Source organism: Crotalus tigris, unplaced genomic scaffold (genome assembly GCF_016545835.1).
Source record: "Crotalus tigris isolate CLP2741 ecotype Arizona unplaced genomic scaffold, ASM1654583v1 scf7180000019328.220996217465:2438092, whole genome shotgun sequence".
Classification (NCBI taxonomy): Eukaryota; Metazoa; Chordata; class Lepidosauria; order Squamata; family Viperidae; genus Crotalus; species Crotalus tigris.
In genome coordinates, this window is record NW_024097488.1 from 577,663 (window position 1) to 603,259 (window position 25,597).

Here is a 25,597-nt window from a genome sequence, read left to right on the forward strand (position 1 = left end):
CGATTTTTAGTTTATTTTTGAGGTAAAGTAATGATATACCACCCTGTCTTCTTACATATTGCCTTAAAAATGTCTTTGGTTTGGGAACACATTAAATTTATTTACATTATTCTTTATGGGAAAAATTTGTTTGGTACCCATCATTTTTGGTACTCATTGTGCCTCCCAGAACCAATTAACAAGTACTGAAGTACCACTGTATATTATAAATTTCACAGAATACAGTGGAATTTACTTCAGAGTTATTGTTTTTATGACTATGGTTTTAGAGTCTATGAAATAACATGGGAAAGAGAGAAGCAGAACACAGAACAGAGAGCTAAATTTAAAGCTTTAATGGCTAGTCTTAAATAAACCTCGTACTTACTCTTATGAAAAATAAGATGCCTCTTTTTAAATTAAATAGTTTATTCTTTTCCTTTCAAGGGATGGGGTATTCCTTGGGTGCTGGTCCCCCTGGGCCACCAGGTCCCCGAGGCCCCCCAGGACCACCTGGCTTTTCAGGAACTGGCCTTATCTCTACTGAGGATGGAGTTTGGACTGACCAGTTCAGGAGTGAATTGATCCAATACCTTACAAGTAAGCATATGGCTCCTTTTGCAGTTTTATTCAAGATTTGGACTTCATCCTGGTTCATGATCTGATTTATCTCAGAGTTCTTTGGGGTTTCAAATCAGATTCTTGTGTGACAATCACATTTATCCTAAATTTAGTTCAAGAAAACATTAAAGGAATAAACAGTGCACATTAAATGTCAAATTAACATACTGAACAGCAACAGAAGAACACAAGGTTCAAAAATAAATGGCAGATGCCATGGGGTTTATTTTCCAAAGAAAGGTGAGAAACTTGGGTTACTCTGTGTTTAATCAGCTTTGTTTAAAAACTTAATTAATATTTATTCATATCCTTATTTATATATTTTAAGATAAAGTACACTTTTAACATGAATGCAATTATATAGCAACATAAATTCATACATACAAAGGAACGTATATTTTGCATGGCCACAGTTGGAAAATATTCTTAATTCTACCATATGGAATGCTTTTTCAGCTGTCTTGTAAAAAAAAGAATAAGAGTAAGAATTCTCTACTATTTTCATCTTAGAAGTCTTTGAAAGTATTTCTAGAGTAATGAACGGAAGCACATAAAAAGTAATCTTCTGAAATGTAGAAGTATCAAGACTTGAAACATCCATAATGGTTCTCGATCTTGATGGTACATATACTGATATAGAAGTATCCTTTCTCCTTGATTTTTATTTTCAACATCTTTTCAATACAAATGGTGTTTATTGCTCTGAATACTTGATAAAGAAAAGAAACAACAGTTCCACTTTAGTTTGAGATTCACGGTCTTCTCAACAGAGATTATAACCATTGAATGGCAAAGGGCCTGGTTACTTGAGGGACTGCCTGTCTCCCATAACACCTGCTTGGCCAATTCAGTCTTGCAGGGGCTGTTGTGCTCCAAGTTCCTAATTAAACAATGTCATCTATCAGGACCCTACTACCCTTCTCTGTAGTAGCATCTGCCTTCTAGAAAGAGGTCCCCTCCAAGATATGGAAGGTGTTTGAAAGAGCCACAAAGACCAGGTTTTTCACTCAGGCCTTTGGCCTTTGGCCTTTTGCTTCAGTGCACCCAAAGAAGCAAAGTGGAATAAAATTATGATAATAGAATATCATTTAAAATATTCCCAGCTACAAATGGTTTCCACCTACTGAATAAATATCCTATTTACTTATATATTTATGATATTTTTAGAGGATTCTGAGTGGTTCACAATGAGCCACCACAATGAAAACATTAAATGTAATAAAACCCTAACCCTAACACAAACTGTAATAAAACCCTAACCATAACACAACTAGTGCCAGCAGCTCCTTCTTAATCTGATTCTAAAGGCTTGTACAAGCTTCCAGGAAATCATTAGAATAGGAGCCACCTACATTTGGGACACAAGTTCCAAAGGAAAGGAATCCCCACAGAGATTCTTCATTTCTAGAATTCTTCCTATCCTATTTCTCAAGAGAGGCAGAGCTTCAGCAAACATTTTGTGTTCCCTCCAGATGAGTAGGCAAAATCTGACTGTGATAAGGAGTTTCATAGACTTGTAAATTGTAGATTGTTGCTTATTTTGATACACATCCCTAAGTATCAAATTAATCTTTTAGGGCACAAGCTTTTAGGAGAAAGGATGCAGGGCCTTATTCATCTGAAGTTACCCAATTATCTGGGATTTTCCAAATGTTTGTGGACAATTCAGAATACCTCAGTATAATTTTCTATCACTATAGAATAAGCAATCTATTGCATACAGTAAATTGTTTCACTTCTGATCTCCTGCTACTGCTGTAGATTTTTATTATTGTTTATTATTATTGACAATTATTATTTTTTAATATTGTTGTTATATATCCAGCTTCTCAATTCTGCAAAACCGTAGACCATCAGAATCTATGTTAACTGATGTAGTCCTATTAATATGCACCATATGATTTATAGGTGATGATGTACGTAGCTTCATCAGAGGACCACCTGGACCTCCAGGACCACCAGGACCACTAGTAGATGGCAGCTTTAGGACTGAAAATTATAGAAGCTCTGTAAATTCAGAAGGAACATATGGCAGATCCACAAGTTCTGGCTTATCGTATGATGCATCATTAGCTGCAAGAGGATCAAACAGCAATTCATTCAGAAGCAATGGTGGATTACGTGCAGAGGAATCTTATGCTGGAACATTTGGAAGAGAAGAATCACAAATAAGTTTAATAGGTCCAAAAGGATCTTCTTATATGAGATCCTATGATGGGTCACTGGATTACAATGAATTAGCATCCAGAGTCTCTGAAAACATACAGAGTAAGTACACTACAATATATTCATAGTTTATCTGTGCCAATCTTGGGGAAATAGGTGTAGTTTTTAAACATAATAAATATAAATAACTAAAGCTCATTGAATCACTGATAGGCAATGTTTTTTGGCTATGGACTCAGAAATTGCATGTAGTGATCCCCAAATTTTCATTTTTTTGTAAAATTTGGCAGTTTGAATGGTGTATGTGTGTTGAACCTTGCATATTTGTCCACTGTTTTTTTTGGGGGGGGGGGGAAGCTGCTAAAAATGCTGGAAATCAGAGGTTTGCCATCACACCTGACGGTATGAACTGGGGTTGCAAATCACATCCGGCTCATAGGCCTTTTATTACTGCACTAAATATTGGCCTTTAAAAAAATCGATGCCACCCTGAATATTTAATTCAGGATCAGTAGCCTATGACTCTGTGGAGCTCCCTCCCCCCCCCTCCTTTAGCAATTCTCCAGCACTCAAGAGTTTGTACTGATTGGTGTTGAACAGCCGGATTTTAGCCACATGATTTTGGCCTTTCAGGAATGACTTTTAAAGATGGGAATAGGACTAGTTTACATCTGGGAGGCCAGATGTTTTTATCCTTAACATACCTAAAATAGGACTGGAAATATTTAGCCTTACTACCCATCCCCTTCAAATGTTATTCATCTCTCATTTCATAGAAAGCATTTTTGGAAAATGCTCAGCACATATTCCATTTCTGAATGGCAGTACAACAAATGTAATGAAGGTGGTAAATTAGTACCATAGAAGTACATGCTCACAACCCTGTCTAGGATTGTTTTCAGTACTGTACTTGTCCATAGACTTAATTCCTCAAGTATTTGCTCAAACTTGATGAAGGCTAATTCTGCAAATTAGGGCAGATTTGGGTATTAGATTAGAAAAACAAGGTTTTTTTCAGCAGTAGGCACACAACAAATTGTTTTCTTTTTTTTTTAATTTTTATTTTTAACCAACAAGAGAAAACAGAACAAAGCAACACATAACACACATACACACACAATATATACCTCCTTTTTTTTACAGCAATTACGTAACGGTAATCTAATATTTACATTTCCCCCTTATTCTTCTTTAAATATTTGTCCTATAGCCCCATTATTTCTTATTTACATTTTTCTTCCTTCATGTGTACACATATTTTCACTTTTGACCTTTCCATATTTATTCTCCTCTATTATTTCTAGTCTCCAACCAGACATACACCTTGTTCCATACTATATAATACTTGTGTCTTCCTTTTCTTTTATCTCTTTTGTTAATTTGTCCATCTCAGCACAGTCCAGGATTTTTCTTATTACTTCTTCCTCTGATGGTATATTCTCATTTTTCCAGCACTGTGCATATGCTATTCTTGCCGCCGTTATTATATGTAAAATTAAGTACCATATTTCTTTACTATATTTTCTATTTAAAATACCCAACAAAAAGATCTCTGGTTTCCAGTCTACAGATTGGTCTATTATTTCTTGGATCCATTTTCTTATTGTAGACCAGTATTTTTTTGCAACTGGGCATGTCCACCATAGATGATAATATGTTCCATGTACTTTTTTACATTTCCAACATGTTGGCGAGTTATTCTGGAACATCTTGGCAAGCTTTGCAGGTGGAAGATGCCATCTATAAAACATTTTCAACTGGTTTTTCTTGAATGCCGCCGACATAGTCAATTTTATATTTATTCCCCATATTTCCCATATGTTTTCAATAGAACCTACAATAGGCTAAAATCTTTGGTTCATGTTATTAAATTATATTCCACACTGAGAATATAGCAATGATAAGTGCCTTAAGAAATTAAAATTAACATTGACCAGTTCCAATAGTGTAATACTGTTTCTCACCTAACATAAATTAAACAGGCATATATTTTAAATCGTAATATAGTAATGGGGTAGGACAAAACAGTCATTGGTAGGATCTAAATTGTGGATTTTGTGGGATAATGTTGCACTATTTTTTACATCTATTATCACTTCTAAAACTTTACTTAATATCTGAAAGAATTACAGTTATGCCTGTGGATCCCTAGACTAGTTCTAAGATAATGCTTGAGTTAATTATCAAGTTTTTAGAAAACCAAAACCAAAAACAAAAGCATTACAGGATTGCAAGAACTGGAATGGATTGTTTCACTTTTATGGAGACCAGAATTCTAAATTGTTAGCTCTAGGTTGATAACAGTAGCAATTTATATAATTTATGTACTTCTTATAATTGTTTTGGAAACTCATTTTACATACCAAGCCTTGCATTACGACTTTACATTGTGTGTGTATCAATCAATAAATTGGTGTCCATGATTCAACTTCACACTGAATATTTTGGTAGAGATTTAAAGACACCTGTGTGTGTTTTCTGTAAGACTTTAGTGCAGCTTCTTATAATATCAGTCAAAATTATGACCAAGAGATAAATGCAATTCTTTAGAGGAGCAATGATAGTTCTCATTAATTTCAACTTTCTTTACGAGACGGGTATGAATTCTTTATGAATTTGGGTATGAATCAGCACAGATAAGTGGTGTTTCAAGGAAATGCCACATCATCATTATTAAAACAGCCTCATTCATTGCCATTTTTCTTCCCCAATCCAAACTCCTCAACCGAAAAGTCTAATTTTTCCAACAAGGGACTATACTGTCAAATAAATTACCATTGTGATTACCATTAGAGTTGACCGTTGCCCCATTTAGGAAAAATTTTCCTAAATTTGTTTCTGTACCCAAGCTGTTTTAATGTTTTAAACATTTTTCCATTATTAATGTGGTTTTAAATCCTATATGTTCTATATAATTCTTACATGAACTGGCAGAATACAAATTAATGAATAATAATAATAATAATTAAAAAACCAAATTTATTTCCCAGGTCGAGGCCTTCTTCAAGACGTGATTGCTTATCATGCGCAAGGCCCACCTGGACCTCCCGGGCCCCCTGGTATTAGCAAAGTGTTTGCGGCCTATGGCAACATCACTGCAGACCTCATGGATTTCTTCAAAGGTAACTTAATAATTTCTAATTTACTTTCGCCTTTTATATACCATTTCCACATTCTATTTCTTGGTAAAGGTTTGTCATAAATGTGATCTCTGGGCCTTTTTAAAAACAATATATGAAACAGTATCAGAGAACACTTGAATAGCTTAAGAGATCCTTGCCTGAAAGACCTAATGGCATTTAACTCATAATAAGAGTAGTTCACTTGTTTCTGAAATACTTGCATAAATAGCATTTATTTTATATTTATAAGCATAATATCTAGAAATGCTGATTTTGATTGTTTTTTTTACAGCTTATGGAACTATTCCAGGCCCACGTGGACCACAAGGACTCATGGGATACCCAGGACCTAAAGGTAATTTAGATGCTTCAATGGCAAACTTTAAGAAACCAGGTTGGCTTTCATGTGCAGTGACTCTGCGACATTCAAATAACCTAATAGGTTGGGAAGGCAGTCTAGATCAGTGGTAATCAACCTGATCCCTACTGCCCACTAGTGGGTGTTCCAGCTTTCATAGAGGGCGGTAGGGGTATTGTCCGATACTGAAGCACTTTCCTTTTTTTTTTAATTTAATTGACTTTTTAAAAAAAATTAATAGCATTATTTAAAAACATTTTCATTAGGTTTTCATAAAATTCCCCATGACAATTTAAATTTCTGAAAATATACTATTTGTATTGCCCACGCATAAGTTTAGTTCACGTTAAGTAAGTGAAACTAAATGGCACTATAGTGCAACCCCAAACAAAAAAGCCTCGTCTCAGAATAGTTCGTGCATCTCCCCCCACACCACCCAGCTGTAACAAACAAGCAGAGCTGGTAGCCGGCGCCCCCCCCAACCCAATCCACGATGCGCGAGAGGCATGAGCAGACGATACATAGCGCAGGCTCTTTTGTTTGTGGTCGCACTGGTCAGTACGCAGTTAGATTTGTGAGAGTGAGCACGTGCCTACAGCTTCAAACAAAATATTGTGAGTCCACGTCTCAAAAAAAGAAATACGCTTATGGCTATTTGCCAGAGCATCTGAAGATGGGTTTCATAGAATCTGTTGTTATTAAACAACATCCAATGTGTTTATTGTGTCATAAAGCATTATCCAATGAGGCAATGAAGCCAAGTCGATTGCGGAACATCTTTCTACAAAGCATCCAAATGATAAGGACAAGCCCATTGAATATTTTCAGGAAATATATAAAAAATTTCAAAATCGTTCAACAATCGTTGCATCATTTAAGAAACAACATGCAGCGAACAAAGATGGATTAATTGCCGCTTATTGCATTTCACAATTAATTGCTGGATGAAAAATCCTTTTACCGCAAATATTGAAGAGGCTGATACAACTTGCCAAGAAGAACTGTTAGAAATTAGATATGATGAAAAAAGTAAACATAAATTCGATAGTGGTGGATATGAAAACTATGGCAAAGTAAAAAAATGCCTCTCTTATATTCAAATATGTGGAAAATGATATTCAGTTTATTGATACCTTTCCTTACCTCATATCTTGTGGAATCAGGCTTTAGTGCTGTTAATCATATTATGACCAAAGAAAGAAACCGCCTGAATATTTCTGAAAAAGGAGACCTTACAAAAATTGATTTAATATTTAGTATTTAGTTTCGCAGCATCAGCCTCAGGGATCTCATTAATAATTTAATTAATTAAATGTAATTTCATCAGACTTCATGCTTCTATGTATGCAAAGTATAAATAAAAAGATAGATTTAACTACAGTAAGTTGTTTTATAAAGATTTATTCTGCCAAACTTAGCAAAAGTCCGACATAAAGTATTTGGTAAGTAATTATTATTATATGCTTTAACTTGCTGTAACTCTGCTTTATAAATTTTATAAAGTAAAGTTACTTCCCTACTTTATAAATCACCATTACTGTGGAACCGGTGGGCAGTTAGAAAATTTTACTACTAACAGAGATACAAAAGTGGGCAGTAGGTATAAAAAGGTTGACTACGTCTGGTCTAGATAGACATTGCTTTTTAATTGATACTGCTAGTACCTGGATGTCTGGAAGCAATCCAAAAGAGTTGGATAAATGACTCATCTAGTTGAACATGTAATCTTTTTTGATCATATTGAAAGCAAATTATGTGAAAGTCTGAATTTTGCTTTTAGAAGATGCAAGTGGAGATCTAGAACCAAATATTGCAATATGCTTTGTAACTGGAATGTTCCTGTTCAGGATTTAAACAACAATCATCTATTTTTCTAGATGTTCCACTTTTTATGCTCCTTTAACTTTTGATGGATTGTTTTCCATGTATGATTAATATTCTGCTCAGCATGCTTTGTGGCCGTTAGGGTTTTTGGGAGAAGCCTGTGGATTTAAAAATAAAGACTTTTTTTTCTTTCTTCTGTAAACGTCAGAGTTTCCCTCAGAGTGCCAGTATTTTGTCCTTGTTCCTTGGAAAGATCTTTGGGCCTCAATTCTGTTGGCACACAAATGCCTTCACTTTTGAATTATTCACCTTTAGAGAAAATGGTAACATTTCTTTCAGTTTAGCATGTACATTAAACTTAAGGGCCTTCACTTGTATTCTTTCTTATTCTAAAAAATATAAAAATGAAGCAAAGGCATATACACCAAAAGTAAAGCAACTTCTATACAAATATGAAAGCATTTTCTCTTGTACTTAATTTTGTTTAAATAATAACCTGTCGCTTACTAACATTAAATTGATCCATTCTGGCTGTTTGGAGTTAGGCAGGTATTATCAATGAAAATGCTGATAATCTCATGCATAAAGTAATTCATGATTTGCATAATTGAAAAACTGCTGGGAAGTTTGGATGCAGAAAGGGAAGCAAGTGAAACATTTTCCAGTTTGCTTGATACCGTCATAAGAAAATGGCTGGGAGTGTTCTTGGGACAAGGATTTGGAAGGCCTATGATCAGTTAACCTTTAAATTTATTAAATGGTTTAACAAAGGTCTTTTTAAACTTTTGTCAAATGACCCCGTTTAGATCCCTAGATTGATTACATTATTTGATTTTCCCCTTTATTCTAGGTGATACTGGATCAATTGGCCCACCAGGCCCCCAAGGACCAAGAGGGCCAAAAGGTGAAAAAGGTACAATACTATCTTTAAATAAAGATAAGCATAATGTAAACCGATGATCAAAAGGTTTTAATCATAATTTAGATTTATAATCCACTGAACTGTTAACTTTGAATGAGCGATTTCTTTCATAACTTTCAGAGATCTACAATATAGGCAATAACTATGATACTACAAATCCCCTGCATGTTAGATCCCAGAAATAGGGAAAAATCAGATTAGCATAAGCATCTGTGAGGGAGGGGTGGCAAATGTGATGACAAAACGTGTGACATCACAACCTAAACCTTATGACTTACAATCTTGGATCTATTAGGATGGAAATGTACATGGGTGGGGTATGTGACATAATGTCATGTTTCCTTTTTTTTGACCATTGTGGGTAATAGCAGAGCTAACTAAGTGGCAGGACATTCTCCATTTTGGATTTTTATAAATTAATTTATTTGCTCCTTCTGTCTCCATCAGGTGAATCAGTATACAGTGGCCGAAGGAGAAGACAAAGTACAAGAGCCTAAACTAAGAACACAAATTAGGGCACACCTTACCCCAAATATTGCTGTTTTTTTTTTAACACCAAAGGAGATGAAACACACCAATATCTTTTGACTTTCACTAAAGAAACATCAATCTGCTACAAAGACTTGGTATTTGGGGAATTATTTTGCTAACATGTTCTCTTATGTCTATTCTCTGGATGGCTTTCAGATGGCTTATTTGTTATATCTCTACATTAATTGAAATATGAGGATTTTATATCTGCATAGCCTGCCCAATTCATCTTATTATACAGGACAAACAGATCTGAATTCCTTCAGATAAATACTAGAACATTTTCGTACAATTTTTGAAACATTTTTTTTAAATTCATTTTCATTTTGAAAATGAATGAAAAGATTAAAGTTGTGTACTTTATCTTGACATAACAGAGGATGTATCTAAAAAAGTGCTGTATTTAAGACAGGGGGATAAAACCCAGAGGTAACAATACCCAAAATATTGCCAGCAGGATGTATAAAACATTACATTATACTTTATATATTTATGCATCCTTTCAAACCCTGTTAACTGCACTGTGAAGAATCTTAGAGTTAATGATAATTAAGCATTTTTGTTACAACTGATACAAAAAGTTTGCTATGGTTTTTTTATCACATGAAATACCATTTTAATATCAAGCTTTCCCATTAGATGTTGTTTATATTCTAGCCTTTGGTTTCTACTAAAATTAAAATAGTGTGTTGTTCTGACATGGTTAGGGGGAAGTTTATAAGCTAACTATTGACTTGTTTTGGTTTTGGTGCTTTCAAGTCAGTCTTGACTCCTGGAAACTATATGGACAACTCCCAGCAGGTTTTTTTGGCAACATTCTCAGAGGTGATTTGCCACTGCCTTCTCCCTAAGGCTGAGACTGAGTAGTCTAGTTTCTCAATTTCAAGTCTGGTACCTTTAACCATTGCATCAAACTGGCTGTCATAATAGTAACTACAGTAGAATAATTTCATATTGCATTCAGTATCATATCCTTCAAAACAGAATAGTCTTACTTAAAAACACTTCTACCTTTACAATGAACACCTTTCAAGCTTTTTTCAATAAGCATGTACAATCCCAAGTAAATTTCATCATAGAATTATATGCACAAAATAGGTAAAGGAAATAAACATATTTATCAGTAAAATTTATTTTCATATAGCTTCAAATCGGTCAAGTTGACAATGTTATTTTGTATTGCCTGATTCCCCCATCAAAATGCATTTTAGCAGTATTTGCAAAACAATTGGTATCAACAGTTTAATTAAACATGATATAATCATGCACACACAGTAAATGGTACAATACTATGCAATTCGATGCATGTGTACTCAAAAGTGGAACTTGTTTCTTGATAAATGTTTGCAAAATGAAACTGTAATGTACTACAGTATCCAGCTTTCTTAAGCCTGTAAGTTGATAGTGTCTGCTTATCTCTATCTATCCAAGTGATTTGACTCACACTGTAATCTTTTATACTTTAAATCCTGAAATGATAGCTGACATTTTGAATCTATGAACTATAAGTACAATTATAGTCCATCCTCTATTTTCTCTCATTTGCTACATGATCTAACCCTGATATTATATGACATCAAGTCATTGCCAACTCTTAATAATCAGTTTTTGTGGTTGCTAATGAAAGGCTACAGATATAGATGATTAACACCAGTGCTAGATTGCCAATTTACAGATTGCAAGTAGTCAAGTGACCAAACTACTATTCTCTGTATATGATGACCAATCTCCAATTCTTGAAGTTGCATGAATGAAAATTTAGTATACTTTGAAGGCACCAGATTGGGCAAAAGGGAAAGATTTATCCAACAAAAGATACAAGATGAAATCAAGAACTGTTAATCTTTTTTTTTTTTTTTGCCTCAAACCCAGTATTTCCCATTTTAAAAAGGACTGGAGGCTATATTCCAGCAGTTTGCCTTGACAACCGTGAGCCATATTTGCAGTTAAAATTGATTAGCTGGCTGTCAGTTTCTGAATCTTCCCTAAACATCAAGCACAAATCCTTAAGTATATTAAATACTTTTCTGAACTTATCACTATCATGGAAAATGAATTCAAATTTTCTTTTTTAATTGAAGTACTGGTTTTTATTCAGGATAAAATGAAAAACTTGTAACTAAAATCCAGGCGTGGAGGTTAGTTGTGGGATTTTGAAACAAGAATCTGTTTGAGCTATTTGCCATAGAAGTAGCATTATGCATTTAATCCAATTGTCATTTGTAAATGATTTTTTTAAAAAAAAATAAAATAAAATTACTTTAAGAATTTGTAGTGTGTTTTCTTTCAAAATCCAGTAGGGTACAATCACAAATGGGAACAAAATTGGATTGCTTCTAATTTACATTTTAACTGATCTAATTGACATTTAATTAATGTATTCCACAATTAACCAGCTATTTCCACTTGAGTAAATAGTAATTAGTACTAATTGATCAGGAATAAAGTTTTCAGTAAAGTTTGAAGCAGAGAAATTCACTGCCACAATATTAGAAATCATTATCATTTGAAATGGTGATTTATGGATTTGCTGATCAAAAAGGATTTAATATAGGAAGAAAGGAACCATGTTATAACTTTAAAGAGGGGGGAGAGATAAAGAATTTTTAGCTGCTATAAAGATCAAGAACTACTTCTTTAATCTTTTTTTAGTTTTTTTTAAAACCATTCCATACAATTTGATGTTTATATTTTACATATGTGTAGATCATTAATAAAAATCATTTTAAGAAAATCATTGTCGCCATCTAGGTATGAAGTAGCAATGTCTTTTTAAAGCAGCTCTAGAGCAGAGCTTTTCAACCTTTTCACATATTGTACCATTTTTAGGACATGGCAATATTTGAGTACCACCAGTGCTTAGCAAGGTGTCAAAAACCTGACTAAAAAAAAAGGGGGGGGGATTTTGCATTTTACTGATTAGATTCATTTGTTGTTATAGAAATGGCTAGTTTATAATATTATGGAAAAGTAAAAAGTTGAGGTTCAATGTTAATGCTTCCTTCTACTGCAACCAAGGAAGTCAGAAGTCAATTTTTTTTCTTTTTCCCTTCTCCCCTTCACTTTTTCCCTTTTTTTCCGCTCCACTGTGTCCTACTATTTGCTTTTATATTTTATTCTATAATCTAATAAAATGTTTCAAACTATAAAAAAAAGGAAAAAAGTACCGGTTTTAATTTCTTTGGTGCCAGTTCCTTTGCCAAATAACTTTTCCTTTGCACTGACAAATATATGATGAATGTATCCATATTTATTAATATGCACCACTACCAGCTAGCTGGTCAGCTGTTCTTCCTCTCTCCCTCTCATCTCCTTTCTCCCTGCCTTCTGAGCTCTCCTTCCACAGGGTAGTGAGAATGCACCCCCAGTCCCTTCACTGTACCCCTAAAGACACAGGAATCAAACACAAAGCAAGAAAGGCTCACAAAAGCCTCCCAGAATAAAGAAATACTAAACTCTTGAGTTTTTTTCTTTAAGCTGCCTCAGGCATGTCACAATGTTGCAACTGGAGCCTGAAAGGCTTCGGCAATTGTGAAAAGCAATAACCTTAAATTAAGCCTGTTTACCTACAAAGAAAATTTGTTAAAAGCCATAGACTGATTCAAGATAAGGGGGTAAAACTAACTGCATTTGTTTAAAGGGATTAAACCTACAGAAGCCAATACTTTGGACTCATTGCTAAACTTTGTGAAACAGACTAAAATATTCCAATAACCAAAGCACACAAACCGAGCCTCTGAATTACAAAACGCTGTAAAAACTGTATAAAAATCCTTATGGTAACCCAATCAAGCTGCCAGCTGACCCAGAACTAAATAAACCAACTTCCTTTCCGACGTGCTCATCTCCCGGCTTTTCATTTCATCAGTGCTGATTGCATTCTCCTGGCTAGAGAAAACGAACCAGGGGGGCTTTTCTTCCAGCAACAGCTTGTCTTTTTCCTCCCTGCCTGCTGAGCTTTCCTTCCACAGCTTCTCCATCCCCTTTCCTGCCAAAACCACCTCCTTTTATATCCTCTCTCCTTTCCCCTTCTTTTTTCTTCAGTTCACCTCCAGCTACGTGCTGCTTCTAGAAGTGCCAATTAGCTGGAACCCTGCTGGCGCTCCTGGGGCTTCTGCCAAGCCCCATCAGTCCTATAGCTCCAGCTGCCTCTCCCTCAGGCTTGGGTCACTTCAGCATTCCCCCTCCCCTCCTACACTTGTCTAGGAGTCACGTTACCATCTGCCACATGCCAAAGTACCACTAGTGGTACGCATACCACCAGTTGAAAAGCCCTCCTCTAGAGGGCAGCAATAGAAAATGTATTCAAGAGCTGGTTATCCTTTTTTAGGGACACATCTGTGAGTGTCAAAACCTCCCAGTGAGGATTCTTTAGGATTTTCCTTCTCACCTAACAGGAAAGAAATGATCAATATATGGTTATTTATTGTTCAAACATCAAAAAGAAAAAGCTAGTTGACTCTGAGTTCTCACGATTGGACAGCATCCTTAGAACACGTAACAAGCAAAACACAGCAAGAACTTGATAACCTTGTTTATTGACTTGTTCTCTGGGAGTGCACAGTGACACATATGGCGTTTTTTTCCCTATTTTCACCTTTGATAATTGAGCTACAGATATTATCCTGTTTAATGAGGAAAAGCTGACAACTTCTCATTGAGACACAGAAGCTATGAACGGGATTATGTCAACTATACCACCCCTACTAATGCCAGAATCCAATTAACTCCCCTAACACATGGCTAGCCAACTCCAACACAGCATAATTTTTCACTGTTCTTGGCAGATTGTTCTAGTATTAGTGGTTCTTATTAATGAGAAATTCTTCATAACTGACTCAACCAATTTCCAACATCCCAGTAGCAATTTATTCCAGCTTCTTTTATCCCTTCTAGAGTGAGATGCCCAGAAATGGGTTAATATTCCAAATATGGTCTAACTAATACAATATACAATGGAACAGTTGCTCTCTGTGACCTAGATAAAATCCTTCTGTTTATTCAGTCCAATGTAGGATATGCAGTTTTAGCACTTTTTTATATTGCTTACTCATATTCATTTACAGGTCCATTAGTACTTCTTGATTCTTCTCACAAGCCCTGTTCTCAAGCCAATATTTACTGTCTCATACTTATCCGATTCTTTTCTATGCAGAACAAATTCTTATATTTATTACAGCTTATGCTGAATACCTGGCTGAGAAATTCTGGGAGTTGAAGTCCATGAGTCATAAAAGGGCCGAGTTTGAAGACCCCTGCCTTAAGGATTACACCAATTTAGCTCTGTATTGAACTACATTCATGAATATATTCCACTAATTACAATATAAATAAAATCAAGATTTGAATCAAAAGGTGACTTATTCTGTATGATGTTAATCTTCAGTATCTGGCTAACTCAATTTTATTCCTTGGACACAATACAACTGAAATCAGAATGATTTTTTAAATTTTGCTTTGACAATACTAATCTCAACAGGAAGCATCAATGCTCTATCAATTTATAAACTAATGATTTGATTAAAAATGCACTTATAGTAATAGACCCACATTGCTTATAGTATTTTGTGTTAGAAAGTCATCATGCCTTTTTGCTCAAAGATTGATATGCCAAAGCTACAGGCCCATAAAGAGTATGACATTTTTCTACTGCATCAAACCCAGTGGTGGGATTCAGCTAATTTTTTGTTGTCCAGGCCCAGAATGGACTTCCGGAAGTGGCATCCACAGAGAACCGGTTGTTCACAAATTTGAATCCCACCACTGATCAAACCTATACTTTTCAATGGAGTTCTGCACATTTACTTTTTCAGAGATTATATAAAAGACCACCAGCTGTAACTTTTCATGTTATCTGATGAAGAAAGGGATATACTGACAGAATTATAACCATTTAAACCAAAGCAGCATAAAACAAAATGAGAACATATCAAAATATATCTTGCTAAATATTTATAAAAATATATTCATGAGATATGTCACCTGATATTTCTATTTGAAAGAATCCTTTATTATTAAAGGTATCTTTGAAACACTTTATTTCAATTTCTAAAACTATGTGAATTTTACAGGCTTTTATATATCATGCATTAGCCTTATCACAAAGAGATCACAAAACTTAGGGCAGAATAATAACTGAATGGGAATATATAGGAAAGTTGAGATGAAAGCTAAATCATAGGCAAGAATTATTGAAGCTTTTTATTCTGTCATTCAACTATTTCTTGAGGTATTAGTGAGTTGTTCTTAAGAACCATCTTCCTTTGGTTGGCTTATATAGGCAGTTTGATATTATGTTCCAATAGGATAACAGCACTGTGTCTGAAAAACAGAAAACTTTTAAAATTAGAATAGGAAACTATGGATCCTAGTAGGTATCCAATCCAGGTTTCCTGTCATGATGTAAAAGAAACATGTGGCAATCAAGACCTGAAATAGAGAGACAACTGAAGACTGTGAAAATAGGAGTCAATGGAGCGCAAACCCAACTTATGTTATGAAATTGTATCTATATTGAGATAAATCTCCTAAGAAGAAAGTCACACCACAGATAACCATTAACGTGGGATACCAAGCAGTAGTAATGTAATCCAAATGTTGATTATCTAGTTCAACATATAGATGATATTTAATAAACTCCCACAAAACACCACACCAAAAGGAAAACCATTCAGTTTAGTAAACAATGCTTCCATTTGTACATTTCAGAATTCTGTCTTAATCATGCTGTCCAATTATTTGATTCTGAACAAACTCAGGTTGCTTGTTTGTTTTATCTCCAGAAAGCTGATATCAAAAATGACTGAAAAAATAAACCCAAATAAGGAAAATGAATACAGAAATACAACAGTCAATGGACTGTAGATTTTTTAAGCAGACTTATATGTTGATTAAACAGACAGAATTTAATGATACAGTCAGTACTAGTTATTTTACAAGGTGAAGCTTAAAAAAAAGTAAAGGTAGATAGATGCTTTTTCATCTATGCAGTTCTGAAAAAAAACAATTAGGATGTAATAAAGAAAACATAACACTCTAGTATCATATAAAGGAATTTACAACCTGGTGCACATTACATATTTATAAAATACGATATAGATATTAAGGCTAGCTATACATTGCAAGCAAATTATTATTTCCGATGAATAGAATTTAACTGAAAATATGCACCTTCAACCTATACTTATTATATAGAAGCAATTGAACAAGTGAATAAAATCAAACTCAAGTGTCTGAATTCAGTAGCCAAAGTATTGATCACATTTCATTAAGGCAGTCTGTAATTTTTTTAACCTGTTTCCTTTGTATAAAAGGTAAACAATTTTGCCTTTAATGAAAGATAGCAAAATATGAAAATGTTTGGATGATAATCCAAAATTATCCATTAAAAGACTAGGCTGTAGAGGACTTTATATTACAAACTTAATTTTGCCATATCAAAAGCAATCGTTTTTGATATGGTTCAGTTCTGAAAAGCTTGCCTCACTGAATGCAGACAAATCTCCTGCTGATAGAAATATTTCCCATCACCAACAAAAAATAAATTACAGTGGAGCTATAAATTTTAGAAATAAACCATCTACTTACTTCTTAGCAAATGAAGTAGCAGATTAAACCGTCTTGGTATTTAACTTAAATCCTTCGATCAATGTGCATACTGAAATTTTACAAAAAGATCACTCATACCCGGAAATCAAAATATTAATTTGTAAGGAAGAGGGCAGTCAAAGACTTTGCAGCATTGAAATCTGACAATGCTCTTCTGATCATCTACCCTACTCTACATGAGGTCATGCAGAGGTTCGAGGAGGGAGTGAAAATTAATGCATTTCCCCCTCTTTTAAAAAGATATAAATTCTACAATTACAATGCATTTTGTAGAATATTACTAGCCAAATAGAAAATGGAATGGGGGGGGACTATAAACTGTACATTTTAAAGTTGAGCAGGAATGCTCAATTTAAGGACTGGACAAACATTGTCACTGTAACAGCAACCATTTATATTAATATCAACAGCTTACTAAGTGATAATCACAAACCTTTTATAAAAGAGCAGTATGTTTGTTTCAGGCACTGAATAAAACGAGGCTGGATAACTGTTGCCTCGTAAACAAGATTTGGTTGAATTAGTAGTACTGACTTTGTCTAAGAATTATCTGTATTTAATTCTTGGGACACTGCAGATGATCTTTAAATGGTTAGGCTTTCTTCCCAGTGCAAATATATTCGATATACAGTTTTTAAGATCAGTTTTCAAACAGGTATATATTTCTGAAACACGTTATACCATATTCTGTTTTGAGATCAGCTTCTGTGCTTCTAATTTCAATTGTTTTTCAGCGTTAAAACAAAAGAAAGCAAAAGCAAAGAAGGAAAATTCTGAATCTTTGATTGTCTCCACTGAAAGCAGATGAAGTTGCAAAGAGTATATGTTGTATATTGTGTACGTGTGTATACATACAGAAACAGAATATGGTAAATTGCCAATGCCAACAGCACATTGAAAGCCACCTCACAGAGGTTCAACAGTTATGATCCAGTGGAATGCAGGCTAGGAATTGGGTAGAATTTAGAAATCCGGCTTTGAGTTGAAGGATTAAGGCATTCAGATTCTCCAGACATTTTAAAGAAAACTTCTTGTTCTTGAAGTTTCCGGGCAAATTCCTCTTCTAATGTCTAGCAATTAAACACACAGAGACAAATAACTTTAGGATTTTTCTTAATTTATAGACGACATTGTATAAAACTGTCTTGAAATAATGCAGTAGTTTATTAAATCAAGGAGTATATTGGAAAAAAGCACTAGTTCTTGACACACAGGTAAATTGTATGTATGATTGATTATTTACCCAAAATATCCTTATATTCTAAAATACTTTATTACCTAAATACTTAGATATAATCTGCAAAGCTAGCTTATCCTTCCCAGTTCCCTTTCAAAGTCTTTCCATATTTTTCTCAAGATTCTAATCTGAATCTGTAGTTTAGTTACCACCAAAAGATAAAGGTAAAAAATATGACCAGTAATAACAATTTATTAAAACCACTCCTAAAAGAAAGGAATCTGAACTGCTGATAACTATATACAAACCTAAACAGTCCAATGTTGATGAGCAACTGAATTTATTAAAGAAGGACTTAATCGCTGACATTATATAAAAGAGACCTCTGGCAACCTCTCTACTTAAAAAATGGGTTGCTAGCCAGGGTTTTGTATGGGTTCTTCATGGCTAATTACATGCTTGGTGAACAAATTATTCATGTCATGTGTGAAACTTTACATCTGTATAACAAAGGTAAGTTTCATGTAAGAAATGCAGGATTTTTTTAATGTTTACTTAACTGCACCTAATTATTCTAATTTTGTGGATATTTTTTACTGTAAATATTCAGTAGAAAATATTTTTAATGTGCTTTGTCACGGTAGCTTGTATATACGATGTAGTATTTCAACAATTGCGCTAGTATGTAACTATAAAAATGTACACTTTTTCCATTAAGAAGTCTGGATCAGAATAGTAAAACACACTGGATCACTATATAAAAAAAACAAATACTTCTCTTCAAGGTACAGCATTCTGTTTAGTTTTCTGTTTTTCTCAAATTGAAGTTTTACCTTTTTCCTTGGTCTTAGTTTCTCTCTCCATTCTTTAAGCTCTTGGCTATGTTCTTCATCCAACTCTTTTAATTTTTGAGTCTCATGTTCAACCAGTAGATGGCATTTCTCATTCTGAAAATGGGATATCATTTGGTAAATTAAACCAGATGGTATAGCCATTTGGTTACAGGTATACAGTATGCTGACCTAATTTTTTTAATTAGGTATAGTCTGGATGTTACTGCCATTCAGACCACAGATGAAAATCAAGGCAACTGGAAAATCAGTTGTTATTATTTAAACCTAAATATAATAAAAAAACAGAGTTACCTGAGTTTACCAGTCTATTAGAAATAATCCAAAACACTATGGCAACAAGATCAGTTCATGAGAGATGTCATTCAGATTATGAGTTTTTAGGTACTGCTTAATACTATGTTTTATTGACTACTTTCACATTTCTTTAGGAAAATAGTGGTACAGAATTATTGCTTAAGAGAACACATGTATTCCCAGGTCAAGTATTGGAGGAGAAAGCCCTTTTCAAATAGGAGAGTTCTATGTAAATGACATTATAGATATATAATATTTAAATACCACTCCATGCACAATATGCGATATATACTTCTGTATTACAAAATCAATCAACATTATGTTTTATATAACTGACCTGTAGCTGGTGCAATTCTCTAATGTTAGCTTCACACTGCAATTGAAGATCTCGCATTTGATTTTCATGTTTCTGAAGTTGAGCCAATCTTTCATTTTTCTGCCTCTTTTCTTCTTGAATAGCAAACTTGTACAAAAATAGAATTTAAATTAAGACTTACTATTTTTATATGTAACCACATAGACATGGTACATAATATACAATATATGCACTCTTTACATGCTATTTACAAAGTTTCTGGCAATTTGGGTACATGTTATAGTTTTCATAAACTATCAAACCTATAAAATTCTGAATCTTCAATAGTTAAATGTTCCAAATTCATTCTAACTTGTCAAAAGAGTCAAGCGTGTCATAAAAATTGCTATTAGGTTAAATATAATATTTCTGAACTCTGGAGAGAAGATTATCAGTTTCACAGAACTTACATTCTCATTCCCAAAGATAATTTACATTTTAATTAATATTATTGCTTCTTACCTGCTTGATTTTTTCACGATCTTGATCTGGAGTGCTTGAAGAGTTAATTCTGAGGCTTTTCTTAAACATGGCCATTCTTGTTTTGGCTTCACTACGCTGAATTTTGGGCAATCGAGCTTTTTCCTGAGTATGTTTGTTTTTCAGCTCTTCAATCAGTCGTTGGTTGTATCTCTGCATTTGCTCTGTTTCCTTAAAAAGAGATAAATGTCCATTATTAAAAGGAAAGCCTGCCAAATAATAAAGGCACCTCCCAGAACATTAAGTTTAAAAAAATATAAAACAAATTAAAATTACACTAACTTTTTCATGCCGTTTAAGCAGCTGGTGTCTCTGCATGAAGTACTGATCCTTCAGCTGCTGTTTCAGCAGCTGATGTTTTTCCTGTAAGTGTCGCTCTTCAAGTTCCCATATTGCAGCTTCCCTGGCTAGAATGGAAAAAATGGCTTGTGAGTCTGCTGACAAAAGGCACTTCACTTCTGCAACTTCTGTACTTCATACAGTGATTTAATTAAAGAAAATACCAAGTAAAATTCTTATTGATATTAAGTTAAGAAGGAATTCTTTTCTGACTTGAATTGATACAGTTATAGATTTGGCATATAAGAAAATGGCAAGCAAACTTGAAAGAGGACTTTGTATATTATTTTTTTTCTGTTTTGGAATGAGAACTTTCATTTGAATGAACTTTATTTGAAGTTCCATTACAATCTTTCCTGGTTTCGCACTTGTATCAAACAGACAGAAATTTAGGATGTCACTCCATAAATATTCTTACTCATTTTCATGGGGTTTACTTTTGAGCAATATAGGATGGATGGAGTCCCTAATTCTACTCTGAATTCATAAAGGCTCAATTCAACTATGAGAAAAAGGAACAAATACCTCTCATGAGCTGCTGCTTGTTGTTAAGACAATCTCGTTCAATGGTTGCCAGCTCTACTTTCTGCTGCTGAATTATTTTTTTTAATGAGGCATCCAATTCTTGTTGTTGTTTCTGCACAAACTCTTGCTCCTGTTAAAAATGAGTCCAAAGTCAGTAATTACACAGAGTTCATAGAAATATAGATTTGCATCCCACAGTAGCTCCAAGTAACACTAAAGTCTCAAAAGGCATTGTGTAAGGAGAGTTACACTAACTGAGAAACAATCCCCAGAGGGCCACCTAACAGTTTCATAAATAATGTCTATGAACGAGGGCTTCTCAGATTCAGACTCACCATTTTATCTAAAGGTTCATTAATATTTTATAGAAGGTGTGTTGAACCTTTCAGATTCTGCATCTTGCAGCCTGAGAAGCATGGTAAAGGGTGATGGTACAAGCTACACTTCAATGTTTCAACTAATTAAGAGGAATTCCTGCACATATTAAAGCTGCAACATTCAACCCAATGGCTGGCTGGCTGGCCACATGCACACACGTGAGTTGTAAAATTTAACTGATCCCATAATTCTTCCTTTCCAAATAAGTAATTTATCTGAAATCCATCTGATGCATTTGTGGGCTTTACAAGCAAATTGCTTCATCCTGTCATCTACATCTAGAGCTAAAGAAAAACACAAACTGAAAACACAGCAATGAACTAATCAAGATCTTCAGTTTTTGCATATAACATTATTAAAATGCTACACAAATGTTTATAGCTCTCAATTAACCAATTACACTAGTTTTTAATTGTTGTGGTGGGTGGGAGAAAATATGACCAATAAAAATCGGGGTGAACTAAAAATGAGTCCTGCTCCACAACAAGTTTATTGAGATCAGTTCAGCCCTTTGCCCTGAAAGTCTTCAGATGGTTATTTTTGTGGGTCACTGCAGAAGAAGCTAAGAAAGTAGCAATTTTGTGATTCTTAAGGGAATGGAATTGTTCAAGTGCCTATATAAGAAGTTTATAGGACTTACAATCTTTTCTCTGAATGGTGTGTTGAACCATTCAGTTCTCCAGCATGAGGATGGATAATCCACTGATTGGGTTTCCTGAAGTCCCTTCTACCCAATTAGACTAAGACTGAGAGATAGTCACGCCTCTTGCTGGGTCACATTTACCCAGTTCCGTCTTAGTCTTTACCCAGACAAGACGCATTGGTGCTTCTCTCCAGACTCAGATTTTATTTTAAAAAATTTGTTTTCCCTTATTCCTCTCCGTGGATTATCCTTCCTTTCCCCTTTAATTTCTCTTATTTTTTCTGTGCTTCCTCCCTTGGGTCCTCCCCTCCCCTCCGACGGTTGAGTGCTCAGGGCTTTGGGAAGCCTGTAGCCTTAGCACAGGTTTCTTTGTTTATCTTTTGCTTTTCGGGGCTTTGGGGAGTTGCGGAGCTTTCTGTTCGATCCAGCTGGCCGGCGGATCTCCGCGGAGGCCCAGGGCGACGGCAGTTCGTCCCGGATTGCTGAGGTCTCAGCGGGGGGCCTGTTTCACTTTATTTGCAAGACTTGCAGAACCGCGGAGCCTTCCGATCGGCTTGGTCAATCAAGGGACTACTATGGAAGTCCCGAACAACAGCTGATCGTCCAAACTTTGTCCGGACGATTGCGGCTACCGGCAAGTCGCCACGTGGCTGGCGGATGCCATTTTGTTTTTGGGGCGAGGCCTGTACTGCAGGGCCAGCGTTAGGGCCATAGGTTGATCGCCACGTGGCTGGCGGTCGCCATTTTGGAATTTTTTAAAAAAATACTTATTGCATCTTTTGTCAGCAATAAAAAAGAGATTTAAGGCTAAATTAACCTTTCTGGTCTTACTGAGTGGCTGGAACAGTTCCCCCCCCCCCCATTTCTGGGGAGGGCTGACCTAGTGGAGACAATCTCCAAGCATTTTTCCCCAGCCACATCCACTTGTCATTGCCTCTGGCAATTTATTGCAACAGTATAATTGAATTGTCTTTTATTGGGAGTTGGATTCTCTCACCTCTACTGCCTACTAAAACCTATTTGTCATGTACTGTGACCAGCTCACATAATGGTCTCACCAGTCTCTGAAGTCCCACACTGGACCTCAGCTCCTAGCCTGTTCTAGACCCATTCTCAGACTTGTTCTGAAGGGTCTCAGGCCTAGTTCCTTCGAAAGGTGTCCCTATTGATTTTCCAGCCTTTACTGCCTGGTACAAACCCATTCTCAGACTTGTGCTGAAAGGTCTCGGGCCTAGCTCTCTTGCAAGGAGTCCATACTGGTTTTCTAGCCTTTACTGCCTGGTACAAACCCATTCTCAGACTTGTGCTGAAAGGTCTTGGGCCTAGCTCTCTTGCAAGGAGTCCATACTGGTTTTCTAGCCTTTACTGCCTGGTGCAACCCATTCTCAGACTTGTGCTGAAGGGTCTCAGGCCTCTTTTGCAAGGAGGCCATACTGGTTTTCCAGTCCTTACTACCTGGTACAACCCATTCTCAGACTTGTGCTGAAGGGTTTTTCAGTTCTTACCTGCTGTGCCAAGAGCCATACTGGTTTTACCAGTTTTTCTACTGTTTTTCACCTTAAGACCTTACTTCTTGCTTTTCTTAGACCCATTCTCAGGCTTGCGCTGAAGAGTACACAAGTGATGGCTGAAGACAAGCAGCCTCAACTGGTTCTGGCACCCATCAGTCCTCCATGTAAAAGAAGATGCAAATCTCCAAAAGCAGAGGCAGCTGGCAAAGTCAAAGCAAAAGCAAAGGCCTTATCTGGCAAAGCGCCATCCAAGACGGCGGAAAAGGAGGCTGCTAGGAGACATCAGGCCCTAAAGAGGCAGATATCCAGGACTCAAAAGACAGCTCCATCACAACATGTGCAAGCTGCATCTGAGACTTCTCTTTTCAGCCCTCAGATAACCACAATTGCACAGGTTCATAGGCCTTTGTCTCCGGAGGGTGGGTCTCAATCTCAACCCATTAGTCCCATGACATCTAATCCTAGTCCAAGCTGGGGGGCTCCCTCGCTTAATCCTCAACCTACTCCATTGGCCACGTTCACACCCACGGCCGCTGGTCTCTGTCCTGAGTTGTCACAGACGATTGCATCGGAGCAACTCCAATCCATGCTCATGCAGGTATTAAAGAGTCTCTCATCCCTACAGAAATCCCAAACCCCGACACCCTCCCAGCATCGGTCTACCACCCCTGATTATGCTTATTCCATTACTTCCGATCAATCCTCACAGAGTGGGGATTCTTATTCGGAAATTGATGAATCACGGGGGACAGTCCTATCAGACGATGAGGATGCTCCTCAGGAGCCGTCCCCTTTTGTAGGCCTCTTTGATCCCACTCCAGTCAAGTCCATTCTAGCCAAGGCCACGGCCACATCCCAGATCGCCCCAGAGCCAGAGCCAGACCCACAACCCACCCCTTCCACCAGTCAGTCTTCAAATCCTCTGTTTGCTGAGCCCACGGTGACTCAAAGACATATTCCTTGTCCTCCATTCTTTGCCAACACAGTAAGAAAACAGTGGACCAATCTTGGAGTTTCTCCTGTCCTAGGGTCCTCTGACAAAAAGCTGTTTAGCATGGCGCCATCCTTAACCAACCTCCTAAAGCGAAAAAGTTTTATAAAACCCAGCTGAAGGCCTAGGACTGGGGCGATGGCGTGCGTGCCCCCAAAGAAGGCTCTGAGTGCCGCCTCTGGCACCTGTGCCATAGGTTCACCACCACTGCTATAGTTTCTGTCAGCCATATTGGAAGAAGACTTTCTCTCCTCTCAGAGCTGTAACTTAAGAGTCTCAACCTATGGGGGTCTCCTAGATCACAAGCCAAGTTATAGAACACATCAGTTAAAGAAACGTTAGAGTGAGTTTGCAGAGCTTCTATTGCATTATTGCTTAGTGCCAGTGGCACCTAAAAGAAGAATGGATTGCAATTCTGGGTGATGCTCATCGTTGTCATGGAAAAAGGCTATCACTGAATAGGTTTTTAAATTATACCTGCACATTCTGGTTAGCCTTCTTCTATAGCTAGCCAGACCAATATTTCAACAATTAACAAATAATTTGTGAAATTTTGGCTTCATTTTTTCATACAAGATTAAGAAACTATTAAAAAATTAATTTAACATTTTTTTAAAAAATCATTTTTCTTAATTGGACCTTATTCTCAAAAATATGTGTGAAAATATATAGGGGATTGTCCCAGACAAACATCATAATTTCTCAGACTGCTGCAGAGAAATTATGCCATTCTTGTGAAACTCATTCCACCCATGACTAGAAATGGTTAAGAAGCAGATGTTATAATAGAGCGGGTTTCCATCCATACTTCATATGAAATTATTACCCCTGCTTTTCATGTAGCTTCTTATCTAAAAACATTCCTACGTATTAAAGGCACCTATAATGCTTCTGAATCAAAAAACACATTGGGCAACAT

General features: G+C 35.8%; 2 protein-coding genes across 6 annotated transcripts in view; one reads left to right on the forward strand and one right to left on the reverse strand.

Moving 5' to 3' along the window:
* The window catches only part of COL17A1 (collagen type XVII alpha 1 chain), a 72,506-nt gene extending 60,713 nt beyond the window's left edge, over positions 1–11,793 (forward strand). For all 4 annotated transcript variants that reach the window (XM_039361649.1, XM_039361647.1, XM_039361648.1 and 1 more), the window contains 6 exons: positions 427–579; positions 2,509–2,868; positions 5,757–5,888; positions 6,181–6,243; positions 8,921–8,983; positions 9,440–11,793. In XM_039361649.1, coding sequence (XP_039217583.1) covers positions 427–579; positions 2,509–2,868; positions 5,757–5,888; positions 6,181–6,243; positions 8,921–8,983; positions 9,440–9,489 — 821 coding nt within the window. In that variant the 3' untranslated portion in view covers positions 9,490–11,793. The remainder of the gene's footprint in view (positions 1–426; positions 580–2,508; positions 2,869–5,756; positions 5,889–6,180; positions 6,244–8,920; positions 8,984–9,439) is intronic.
* Positions 11,794–15,511: 3,718 nt separating this feature from the next.
* SLK (STE20 like kinase) overlaps positions 15,512–25,597 on the reverse strand; it is a 39,137-nt gene continuing 29,051 nt past the window's right edge. For both annotated transcript variants that reach the window (XM_039361697.1, XM_039361696.1), the window contains 6 exons: positions 21,156–21,285; positions 20,574–20,698; positions 20,274–20,462; positions 19,794–19,919; positions 19,142–19,255; positions 15,512–18,201 (listed from right to left, as the gene is read on the reverse strand). In XM_039361697.1, the coding sequence (XP_039217631.1) occupies positions 18,055–18,201; positions 19,142–19,255; positions 19,794–19,919; positions 20,274–20,462; positions 20,574–20,698; positions 21,156–21,285 (831 nt within the window). In that variant the 3' untranslated portion in view covers positions 15,512–18,054. The remainder of the gene's footprint in view (positions 18,202–19,141; positions 19,256–19,793; positions 19,920–20,273; positions 20,463–20,573; positions 20,699–21,155; positions 21,286–25,597) is intronic.